The sequence below is a fragment of the Anguilla anguilla genome, chromosome 4 (assembly GCF_013347855.1).
Source record: "Anguilla anguilla isolate fAngAng1 chromosome 4, fAngAng1.pri, whole genome shotgun sequence".
In the NCBI taxonomy this organism is placed as follows: Eukaryota; Metazoa; Chordata; class Actinopteri; order Anguilliformes; family Anguillidae; genus Anguilla; species Anguilla anguilla.
The window spans coordinates 67,709,444-67,721,943 of record NC_049204.1 but is presented as its reverse complement, the minus strand read 5'-3'; the positions used below and the strand labels follow the sequence as shown (position 1 = coordinate 67,721,943).

Genomic DNA, 12,500 nt, shown 5'->3' with positions numbered 1-12,500 from the left:
AGCTTACCTGAGCAGCACTTTACCTTTAAGAGCAGGTGAGCTTACCTGAGCGACACTTTACCTTTAAGAGCAGGTGAGCTTACCTGAGTAGTGCTTTACCTTTAAGAGCAGGTGAGCTTACCTGAGCGGCACTTTACCTTTAAGAGCAGGTGAGCTTAGCTGAGCAGCACTTTACCTTTAAGAGCAGGTGAGCTTACCTGAGCAGCGCTTTACCTTTAAGAGCAGGTGAGCTTACCTGAGCAGCACTTTACCTTTAAGAGCAGGTGAGCTTACCTGAGCAGCACTTTACCTTTAAGAGCAGGTGAGCTTACCTGAGTAGTGCTTTACCTTTAAGAGCAGGTGAGCTTACCTGAGCAGCGCTTTACCTTTAAGAGCAGATGAGCTTACCTGAGCGGCACTTTACCTTTAAGAGCAGGTGAGCTTACCTGAGTAGTGCTTTACCTTTAAGAGCAGGTGAGCTTACCTGAGTAGTGCTTTACCTTTAAGAGCAAGTGAGCTTACCTGAGTAGTGCTTTACCTTTAAGAGCAGGTGAGCTTACCTGAGTAGTGCTTTACCTTTAAGAGCAGGTGAGCTTACCTGAGCAGCACTTTACCTTTAAGAGCAGGTGAGCTTACCTGAGTAGTGCTTTACCTTTAAGAGCAGGTGAGCTTACCTGAGCAGCACTTTACCTTTAAGAGCAGGTGAGCTTACCTGAGCAGTAGTTTACCTTTAAGAGCAGGTGAGCTTACCTGAGTAGTGCTTTACCTTTAAGAGCAGGTGAGTTTACCTGAGTAGTAGTTTTTCTTCAAGAGCATGTGGGTCTATATTAGTGCAGTGAAATCAAATCGGTCTGAAATAAAGGGAACTGTACATATTTACTGATTAATGTGGGTTCTTTAACTGAAAGGCTTCAGCATGTGTGTGTAACTGCAGGTGTGGCACTGACTCTGTAGTACAAAGTACAAGCCTGAGAAGAGGGAATTGTGTAATAATCTGTATAAATATGTCACATGTAGCAGGCAAGCAGAGTCTTAGTCATCTGCTCCTGAGGTGCCCTGTGTCAGGGCCACAGGGCCATGTGCTCCTGAGGTACCCTGTGTCAGGGCCACAGGGTTATGTGCTCCTGAGGTGCCCTGTGTCAGGGCCACAGGGTCATGTGCTCCTGAGGTGCCCTGTGTCAGGGGCACAGGGTCATGTGCTCCTGAGGTACCCTGTGTCAGGGGCACAGGGTTATGTGCTCCTGAGGTGCCCTGTGACAGGGCCACAGGGTCATGTGCTCCTGAGGTACCCTGTGTCAGGGCCACAGGGTCATGTGCTCCTGAGGTGCCCTGTGTCAGGGCCACAGGGTCATGTGCTCCTGAGGTGCCCTGTGTCAGGGCCACAGGGTCATGTGCTCCTGAGGTGCCCTGTGTCAGGGCCACAGTGCTGGTGTGTTGCCCTCCGCTCGGCTCTCTAAGGAACCTGCGTTCCTGCGTCAGGTCAGAAAGAAGCACAGGAACCTGGAGAAGGCCTGGTCACTCTGACACGCAGTCATGTGACTCCAGAGTCCCAAAGCTTCTTTTTTTTATTGTGCATTGAGTACTGCACTGGTGTGTTCAGTTTTGTGTGTTGAGTACTGCACTGGTGTGTTCAGTTTAGTGTGCTGAGTACTGCACTGGTGTGTTCAGTTTTGTGTGTTGAGTACTGCACTGGTGTGTTCAGTTTTGTGTGTTGAGTACTGCACTGGTGTGTTCAGTTTTGTGTGTTGAGTACTGCCCTGGTGTGTTCAGTTTTAGTTTTGGTTTGAGTACTGTGCTGGTGTGATTTAACAGTTTTGTATGTTGGGTGTGTGTGTGTGTGTGTGAGGGCTCTTAGTGTGTTATTAATGTGTTGATTAAACCACATCTAGATGGCAGTTACAGACCAATTTCCTCACAAAACTGCAGCTAATGACAGACTCCACACACACACACACACGTAAGCATAAACACATACGCACACACACATACATACACACACTCACGTACACACACACACTCGCATGTATACACACACACACACACGCATGTATACACACCCACACACACAACACACACACACGTAAGCATAAACACATATGGACACACACATACACACACTCACGTACACACACACTCGCATGTATACACACACACACACACACACACACAAACACACACACGTAAGCATAAACACATACGCACACACACATACACACACTGACGTACAGACACACACACGTAAGCATAAACACAAACGCACACACACGTACACACACACACACACGTAAGCATAAACACATACGCACACACACACACACACAGGCACACACACAGGCACACACACACTCACATCATCCGAATCTCAATCCCATATCACAGGCTCTGAACAACTGAGGAGAGAACACTGATGGAAGGAGAGGGAGAAAGACAAAGGCACTGAGAGAGAGAGAGAGAGAGAGAGAGAGAGAGAGAGATATGAATATTGATTGTCGGGAGCCTTTTTCCCTTTGTTTCTTTACCATGTCGCAGGCAGACCAGTCTGCTGTACTGGGAGTGTACCACTGTGGGCGAAGGGGGGGTACTCATTGTAGCACAACCCCCCCAGCCCTGCCTGCCTAGTGTATGACTGGGTGGGGGGAATGGGGGGGGTGTGTGATGCAGGTGCTGTGCTCAGTGGGGGATGGGAAAAGGGATGGGGGGGGGGGGTGGAGCAGAGCCCCCCCCCCGGCGAGGGTTGGTTAGGTCTGCCTTTACCCCCCCAGCCCTCCCTCTGCAGAGTCAGTTACTGCCCTGTCAGCCACAGATCAACACTGGAGCATCTAAACACACACACACGTATGCTCGATCGCTCTCGCGCGCACACACATGCATGTACGCTTGATCGCTCGCACACACACGTGCATTTGATCGCTCACGCACAAGCACACACAAGCACACACACTTGCTGGCTTTATCTCTCTCTCTCTCACACACACACACACACACACACAGGCGCAGTCCTGTGCCAGGGTTAATCCTGCTGTACTGCCCTGCTGAAGCTCAGCGGAGATTAGAGGCACCAGGACTGAGTCATCGCGCTCTGCTCCCTCTCCGTTTCATCCTTTCTTCCTTTTCCTTCTGCCTCACCTGCCTCCTCTTTTTCCTCCTCCGCCGTTGGGAAGACGGATGTGTCAGTGGAGGGTGTGACGGAGCTGGGGAGGGGGGGAGGGCTGCTCAGACCCGAGACAGGCAGGGCATCACAGCGAGCGCGACTGCGACTGGGACCGCCACCGCGAGCGCTACGCCATGAAGGCTCTGCTCCTGCTCGTCCTGCCCTGGCTCAGCCCCGCCAACTACACCGACAATTTTGGGAATCTACACATCCTCTACTCTGAGCTGTGAGTACTGACACATCCTCTACTCTGAGCTGCGAGTTCTTACACATACTCTACTCTGAGCTGCAAGTGCTTACACATACTCTACTCTGAGCTATGAGTACTTACACATCCTCTACTCTGAGCTGTGAGTACTGACACATACTCTACTCTGAGCTGCAAGTGTTTACACATACTCTACTCTGAGCTGCGAGTACTTGCACATCCACTACTCTGAGCTATGAGTACTTACACATCCTCTATTCTGAGCTGTGAGTACTTACACATCCTCTACTCTGAGTTGTGAGTACTTACACATCTTCTATTCTGAGCTGTGAGGACTTACACATCCTCTACTCTGAGCTGTGAGTACCTACACATCCTCTACTCTGAGCTGTGAGTATTTACACATCCACTACTCTGAGATGTGAGTACTCACACATCCTCTACTCCGAGCTGTGAGTACTTACACATCCTCTACTCTGAGCTGTGAGTACTTACACATCCTCTACTCTGAGCTGCGAGTACTTACACATACTCTACTCTGAGATGTGAGTACTCACACATCCTCTATTCTGACCTGTGAGTACTTACACATCCTCTATTCTGAGCTGTGAGTACTCACACATCCTCTATTCTGAGCTGTGAGTACTTACACATACTCTACTCTGAGCTGTGAGTACCTACACATCCTCTACTGTGAGCTGTGGGTACTTACACACCCTCTACTCTGAGCTGTGAGTACTGACACATCCTCTAATCTGAGCTGTGAGTACTTACACATCCTCTACCCTGAGCTGTGAGTACTGACACATCCTCTACTCTGAGCTGCGAGTACTTACACATCCTCTACTCTGAGTTGTGAGTACTGACACATCCTCTACTCTGAGCTGTGAGTACTGACACATCCTCTACTCTGAGCTGCGAGTACTTACACATCCTCTACTCTGAGTTGTGAGTACTGACACATCCTCTACTCTGAGCTGTGTGTACCCACCTGAGTTTGACTGCATCAGCCCTTATCCTTGCAGAAAGTGTGTGTGTGTGCGTGTGTGTGTGTGTTTGAAGCAGGTGTATTTGTTGTATTTGGTATATTCGCTGTATTTGGCGCATCTGCTGTATGTGCTGTATTTTTTGTATTTGGTGCATTTGCTGTATGTGCTGTATTTGGTGTATTTGGTACATTTGGTACATTTGATGTATTTGGTGCATTTGGTGTATTTTCCGTATTTGCTGTATTTGTTGTATTTGGTGCATTTGCTGTATTTGGTGCATTTGGTGCATTTGCTGCATTTTCTGCATTTGGTGCATTCAGTATATTTAGTGCATTTGGTTCATTTGGTGTATTTGCTGTATTTGGGGCATTTGGTGTATTTGGTGCATTTGGTGTATTAGGTGCATTTGTTGTATTTGGGGTTTTTGCATTTTTGGAGTAGATCACGCAGGACCACGTGGGCTCGGGAGGGCCAGGCATCTTCCATCCCTTCAGCCATCTGTCTGTTTTACAGCAGCACTGGGGGGGTGGGGATGGTGTTTCCATAGAGACGGGGGGTGGGGGGGGGCGAGTGAGAGAGAGACGCTCTGCATTGTGAGCTGTATATGGGTCATTCAGACACGTGCCTGTTTGTAAATATGCGCATTTTCCTCTCCGCTGACGGCTCCTTTATGGTTAGCACTGGCGTACAGAAACACAAACGCAAAGAGAGCTTTTCTCCCACAATGCACTGCTCTGGCACCACCGGTGGATGGTGAAAGAGAAACAGCTTAAATGCTCTCCATATTGATGAACTGATTTGAATAATAATATATAATTTAGTCATTATGGTACAAACTAATAGTTTGTTATCAATGTTCTATCACATAACAATATTATTATTAAGAACAACAACAACAATAGTAATAATAATTATAATAATAACAATTTTGGGGTTGAGGGGTAGTGTGCAGATTTTGGGGTACGGGTAGTAGAGTACTCACACTCACAGACCATAAAAATACAACCAAAGGGAACACGGAGCAGTCTAACAAAAGAGTCATTACTTCATCACTAAGCTAAACCTCATGCAGAAAAACCAGGACAATACAGGAGCACAATCAGCAATACAGCAATATATATAACGCTAAACTTTAATTACATCACTGATGACGTGTCACAATGCTGCACACAGGGTCATGTGCATATACACAGTCACACACACATTACTGAGCGGCAGTGAAAGAGAGTGGGCAGGGCTTAGTGGGGACTGAGTGAAGCAGTGGGGGGGGGGCTGGGGGAGGGGCTTAGTTTGGATTGAGTGCAGCAGTGGGTGGGGCTGGGGGAGGGGCTTAGTTAGGATTGAGTGTAGCAGAGGGCGGGGCTGAGGGAGGGGCTGGGGAGGGAGCTCAGGGGGACTAGTTGAGTTAGGGTGTAGCTGTTGTCAGGGCAGTGGGTGCGTGATTGATTCATTTTGTTTGGCTGCATTGAGTATGAACACATGATTTGTTTTCTGGGTTAATGTGGTATGTGTGAACTATTCCATTTTTAGGGTCATTCGGTATGCATGGCGGCGCGACATCACTCTCTGTGCACAAAATATTTCTGTTCGGAGCTGCTGCCCTTTCAGTCTCTATGCTGTGTGAACCGTAAAGGCAGCTATCTTTGTGTGTGGACAATATTATGGGGTGATTGTGTGTGTGTGTGTGTTTGGGGTGATTGTGTGTGTGTTTGGGGTGATTGTGTGTTTGTGTGTGTGTGTTTGGGGTGATTGTGTGTTTGTGTGTGTGTGTTTGGGGTGATTGTGTGTTTGTGTGTGCGTTTGGGGTGATTGTGTGTTTGTGTGTGTGTGTTCGGGGTGATTGTGTGTTTGTGTGTGCGTTTGGGGTGATTGTGTGTTTGTGTGTGCGTTTGGGGTGATTGTGTGTTTGTGGTTCATTGTGTGTTTGTGTGTATCCTTGGGGTGATTGTGTGTGTGTGCGTTTGGGGTGATTGTGTGTTTGTTTGTGTGTTTGGGGTGATTGTGTGTTTGTGTGTGTGCTTGGGGTGATTGTGTGTTTGTGGTTCGTTGTGTGTTTATATCTTGTCATGATTGTAAGAATGCAGAATTATGAGGCACACACACATACACAATGAAAGCAAACATGCAATAGGTCAGTGTAGCATTGGGTCTGCGGGAGAGGCGGGTTGGTCTTGGCTGCGCTGGCTGGTGGAGAGAGCACACGCACCTGGGCTGTGTTAGCTAGTCAGCCCAGGGGCTTAAAGGTGTGTTCCTGTCCACAGTTCCGGGCTGAGACCGGGGGCACACACTGAGAGAGTGAGTCTGTTTGAGTTTTGTTTGTTGTTTCATTTTGTTTTGTTCATCTGAGCACCACAGAGAAGGACAGAAAAAAAACTTCCGCTGAAAGGCAGGCAGCTATGAGTGGGGAGCTGAAATGGCACGTCTCCCTCCCAGGGGTGTCCTGCTGACGCGTGACAGTCAGTGTCCCCAATATTGGCCCCTAACTATGATGTAGGAAGTCTAAGCTGATCTGAGGTCAGTGCAGAGCCTTGGGCTGTGTCTCTTACTCTTATGCATGGAGTCCTCTTTAACTGATCTCAGATCTGCTGGCACTGTGCTGCTGTATGGTTGCTGCAGAGCTGTTTCATGGATGTGACAGAATTGCCACACAGTTGGATGATACTTGCTGCATGGTGCCAGGACAGGTCATGTGACATGGGATCGCCAGTGTGAGGTCATGTGACATCAGATTGCCGGTGTGAGGAGCAGAGGCTGTTGAGCCGCAGGTGTGGCCAAGTGAGTCACACAGGTGTGTCTGCTCGATAAACCAGCTGGGGCAGTCCTGGGATGAATGACAGTATACAAACACGGGATCCCTGAGGGGTCAACTGCAAACAGAGAGGAGGGCAAAAGATTTCTGCTCATGACTGAAATCACTGTAATTTTATACTCTGGTCAGGGACAAAGACAAGGGCAAACCTGGTGAATGAGAATAGTGTTATGTTACTTTTATCCACAGGTGAAAAATCCTGGTTCATAAAGTAAAAGTTCTCCTCAGTAGTTTGTTCAGTTCACCTGGATTTCCTATTTAGACCAATTCTCCAGCCAGGGGGTAGAACTACTGGAAATACATGGTCAGACTTTTACGTTCGGACCCCTGGACTTTCTACCGTTGGTTTTATCTTGAGCTGGTCTGGAGAGAATAAGTGCTGAATTTGTGGCAGAACCTTCATCTATATGAAGCACATCAATGGTGTTAAAGCCTCCAGGTGATGAGTAATCCTGTGGCTTCGTGATCCAGCAGATCTTCCTACAGAAACGGAGCCTGTGGTCCAGTGATCCAGTAGATCTTCCTACAGGAACTGATTCTGTGGTCCAGTGATCCAGTAGATCCTTCTACAGGAACGGATCCTGTGGTCCAGTGATCCAGTAGATCTTCCTACAGGAACTGATTCTGTGGTCCAGTGATCCAGTAGATCCTTCTACAGTAACGGATCCTGTGGTCCAGTGATCCATTAGATCCTCCCACAGGAACTGATCCTGTGGTCCAATGACCCAGTAGATCCTGTGTGGATTGGCAGTGTAGTATGATGGGTAAGGAACTGGTCTTGAAACCTAAAGGTCAGACATTTGATTCCCAGGTTGGACACCGTTAAACCCTTGAGCACTGAGGCACTTAACCTGCATTGCTTCAGTATATATGTGGCTGTATAAATGATTGCTAAAGTTGTGCAAGTCGCTCTGGATAAGAGCAATAAGATAAATGCTAAATGCAATAATGTAATGTTATGCAGTACCCTCTGCTAAGGCCCATGGGCCCAGGTCTCCCCAGCAATGTGCTAGAGAGCTAAACCCAAAATACTCTCATATCCCGAACTCTTTTACATCACAAACTCTCACACACACCCGAATGTCACACACCCCAAGCTCTCCTTTACACCCCAGTCTCTCTCACACTCCCAAATCTCACACACCCCAAGCTCTCCTTTACACCCCAGTCTCTCTCACACTCCCAAATCTCACACACCCCAAGCTCTCCTTTACACCCCAGTCTCTCTCACACTCCCAAATCTCACACACCCCAAGCTCTCCTTTACACCCCAGTCTCTCTCACACTCCCAAATCTCACACACCCCAAGCTCTCCTTTACACCCCAGTCTCTCTCACACTCCCAAATCTCACACACCCCAAGCTCTCCTTTACACCCCAGTCTCTCTCACACTCCCAAATCTCACACACCCCAAGCTCTCCTTTACACCCCAGTCTCTCTCACACTCCCAAATCTCACACACCCCAAGCTCTCCTTTACACCCCAGTCTCTCTCACACTCCCAAATCTCACACACCCCAAGCTCTCCTTTACACCCCAGTCTCTCTCACACTCCCAAATCTCACACACCCCAAGCTCTCCTTTACACCCCAGTCTCTCTCACACTCCCAAATCTCACACACCCCAAGCTCTCCTTTACACCCCAGTCTCTCTCACACTCCACACACAGTGTGGCTGGGGGGCAAATTAGCAGCAGATCTGTGTTTCTGTTTTTGGGGGAGGGGTGTGTTTGTGATCACAAGGCCCCATAGAGAGCACTGTTAAGGATTAGGAGGCATAGGAGCATATGCAGTCTCTCTGCATATGTGCAGACACACAGAAGTACACGCAGGCGCACACACTGCGCACACGCAGACACACACACTGCGTACACGCAGGCACACACAATGCGCACATGCAGACGCACACGCAGACGCACACACTGCACACACACTGCGCACATGCAGACGCACACGCAGACGCACACACTGCGCACACACTGCGCACACGCAGACGCACACACTGCACACATGCAGACGCACACACTGCACCCACACTGCGCACACACAGACGCACACACTGCACACACACTGCGCACACGCAGACGCACACACTGCACACATGCAGACGCACACACTGCACCCACACTGCGCACACGCAGACGCACACACTGCACACACACAGAAGCACACACTGCACACACGCAGACACACACACTGCGTACACGCAGACGCACACACTGCGCACACGCAGACGCACACACTGCACACATGCAGACGCACACGCAGACGCACACACTGTGCCCACACTGCGCACACACTGCGCACACACTGCGTACACGCAGACGCACACACTGCGCACACGCAGACGCACACACTGCGCACACGCGTGCATGTCCTCCGCTTTCAGTGACCCAGAGAGCAGCCTCTCTGCTGTGAGCTGACTGGACGCTGGCCAGGATGTGTGCTGGGGGTGGAGTGTGCAGCTCTTTTCCGTCAGAAAGAGAGTTCAGCTTATAGGAGATAATCTGCTCTTTTTAAAGAGGATTGGAGACTCTTCCAGGGTTTGGTGATTTCTCCATCTTTATGTCAGATGACAAATTCACCATTAATCTGAAGAAACTGAAAGATTTACACCTCCATTAGACTCCTCTCTGTGTGCCTGATGAATTGTGGGTAATCTGACCAAGTGTGGACAGTTTTTGCATGTAGACTGTAAAAGAAAAATATTGACAAAGTGACTGTGACTTCACCCATTGACTCTCCATGGGCTTGCGAAAATTGTTTGAAGCAGCAGAAGTGCAGTTTTTCTGCTGCCATGTTGTAAACTTGTCAGTGTTTGTCAGAGTCAGAGACTGTGCAGTAGGGAAAAGGTCGGGGACAGGGTCATCCATTAAGCATGTGACATATCCCCCCCCCACAAATGACAGGCAGTGAACCAGCACTGATGAAAAATGACCAGAGCTGGTCCACAAAATATGAAAATATTACCCAAATGACAAAATAACTTAACAAATAGGCACATGGAGAGACATTACATGAAAAAACACCTATTGCACTATGGGAAAAAATGATTGACTTTGTATTTTGACCACATTGGTAATATCGACTTGGGGGTGGTTTAAAGAGCCAAACACAGAGCGTGTTGGAGAGCAATGTCTCTCAACAAGACCAGGAAGTGAGTTTCAAAAAGGAAGCCCAGTCTTGGCCTCTTGATGTTGCCTCAACCATTTTTATCATTATTTAAGAGAAATGTAACAATGTAACATTGTAGCAGGAAGGTATAATGGAGTAACTGGAGGTTGTAATGGTGTTGCAGACCTCTGTCATGGTGTAGCAGGATGCTGTACTGGTGTAGCATGAGGTTGTAATGGTGTAGAAGGATCCTGTCATGGTGTAGCAGGAGGTTGTGATGGTGTAGAAGGACTCTGTCATGGTGTAGCAGGAAGTTGTACTGGTGTAGCATGAGGCTGTACTGGTGTAGTAGGACTCTGTCATGGTGTAGCAGTTTTCTGGGGCAGAGCGGTTAGCGGGTATGTTTAGCCACAGCATTGCACCGTTCTGGCTTTGACATCAGAGGTTGCCATGGTAATCTCAAGGGCTCTGGTACAGCAAATCAGCAGCAGGCAGGACTGCTCCCCGGCCACATAACGCTGAGGTCACTTTCTCCCGCTGCCGCGAGGCACAGACTGACTCACAGCTCTGAGCCAAATCAGTTTCCATGGAAACCTCTTCAATCACAGGCTCGTACTCCTGAACATCCATGCCCTTTGAGAAGGAGGACCCTTAATGTGAAGAGTTAATCCCTGACTCAGTCCTGCCTCTGTGGAGGGGACTCTTAATGTGAAGCTTTAATCTCTGACACAGTCCTGCCTCTGTCAAGAGGACTCTTAATGTGAAGATTTAATCCCTGACACAGTCCTGCCTCTGTGGAGGGGACTCTTAATGTGATTATTTAATCCCTGACAGTCCTGCCGCTGTCAAGAGGACTCTTAATGTGAAGCTTTAATCCCTGACACAGTCCTGCCTCTGTGGAGGGGACTCTTAATTTGAATATTTAATCCCTGACACAGTCCTGCCTCTGTGGAAAGGACTTTTATTGTGAAGCTTAAATCCCTGACACAGTCCTGCCTCTGTGGAGGGGACTCTTAATGTGAATATTTAATCCCTGACACAGTCCTGCCTCTGTGGAAAGGACTCTTAATGTGAAGAGCAATGTTTTTCCTGTTTCACTGGGCCAGACCACATGTTTGAAACAGCTTCCGTTCCTGTTGCAGGCAGAATATCTCTGTTATTGGAAATGATTTGAATGCAGAATGAATCTGGTGCTTGTTCTGGTGGGAATGGACTAAATGGTGTGCTGGTTCTATGGGCTTAATGCTGTTCACAGCCACTGCAATATGTTTCCCTCTGCTGGTGAAATATATGGTAATTCTCCATTCATAGAACATCAACTGAATAGTGATAGAAGAGCATGTCTGTTTGTGTGCGTGTGTGCGTGTGTGTGTGTACGTGCTTGTGTGTGTATATATGTGTATGTATGTGTTTGTGCATATATGTGTGTGTGTGTGTGTGTGTGTGTATGTGTATGTGTTTGTGCGTATGTGTGTGTGTTTGTGTGTGTGTGTATGTATGTGTTTGTGCGTATGTGTGTGTGTTTGTGCGTATGTGTGTGTATGTGTGTGTGTGTGTATGTATGTGTGTGTGCGTGTGTTTGTGCATATGTGTGTGTGTGTGTATGTATGTGTTTGTGCGTATGTGTGTGTGTGTGTGTGTGTGTGTATGTATGTGTTTGTGCGTATGTGTGTGTGTTTGTGTGTGTGTGTGTATGTGTGTGCGCATGCATGTGGTTGTGCGCGTGTGTGCTTTGTCCTTATTAAGATTACTTTACTCATGTTGTCACATTGTTTATTTTCCTGGGTAATTTAGCCGTGCGTAATTACCTGTAGACTGAGTCATGTGACAGGGCAGCTCTTTGCGATGGCAGCGTTTCCATCGTAATTACGTTAGGGAATGCGGGCCGCCCTGCGCGTGCTGTTTACCTTCGCTGAGGGCGCTGGCAGTTTGGGCAGACGGCTGCAGGTCCCGAGCAAGCAGCCGGAACGCCGGCGTTCCGAGGGCTCTGCTGCGCAGCGCGGAAAGATCTGGAACCCCGGGCGGCGCTGCGGACCCTGTCTGAGAGAGTTATGAGTTCCCTCAGAGGAGAAGCGGGAACGCCGCGGACAACACAGCCTTTAATACGCACAGCAGCCGCTGCGCTAACAAACACAGACACTGCGTATTTAATAACAGCTGTGCTGCGCTAACAAACACAGACACTGCATATTTACTAAGAGCTGTGCTGCGCTAACACAGGCACTGCGTATTTACTAACAGCTGTGCTCCGC

The 12,500-nt window shown here is 48.5% G+C and overlaps 1 protein-coding gene across 3 annotated transcripts in view; it reads left to right on the top strand.

Annotated features, from left to right (window-relative positions):
• The window catches only part of lnx1 (ligand of numb-protein X 1), a 31,626-nt gene that overhangs the window by 6,877 nt on the left and 12,249 nt on the right, over nucleotides 1-12,500 (top strand). Inside the window, exon 1 of one of the 3 annotated variants that reach the window (XM_035416306.1) lies at nucleotides 2,749-3,356. The exons of the other annotated variants lie outside the window; for them this stretch is intronic. Coding sequence (XP_035272197.1) covers nucleotides 3,265-3,356 — 92 coding nt within the window. The 5' untranslated portion in view covers nucleotides 2,749-3,264. Of the gene's footprint in view, nucleotides 1-2,748; nucleotides 3,357-12,500 lie in introns of those variants that run through there. 3 annotated transcript variants of the gene reach the window in all.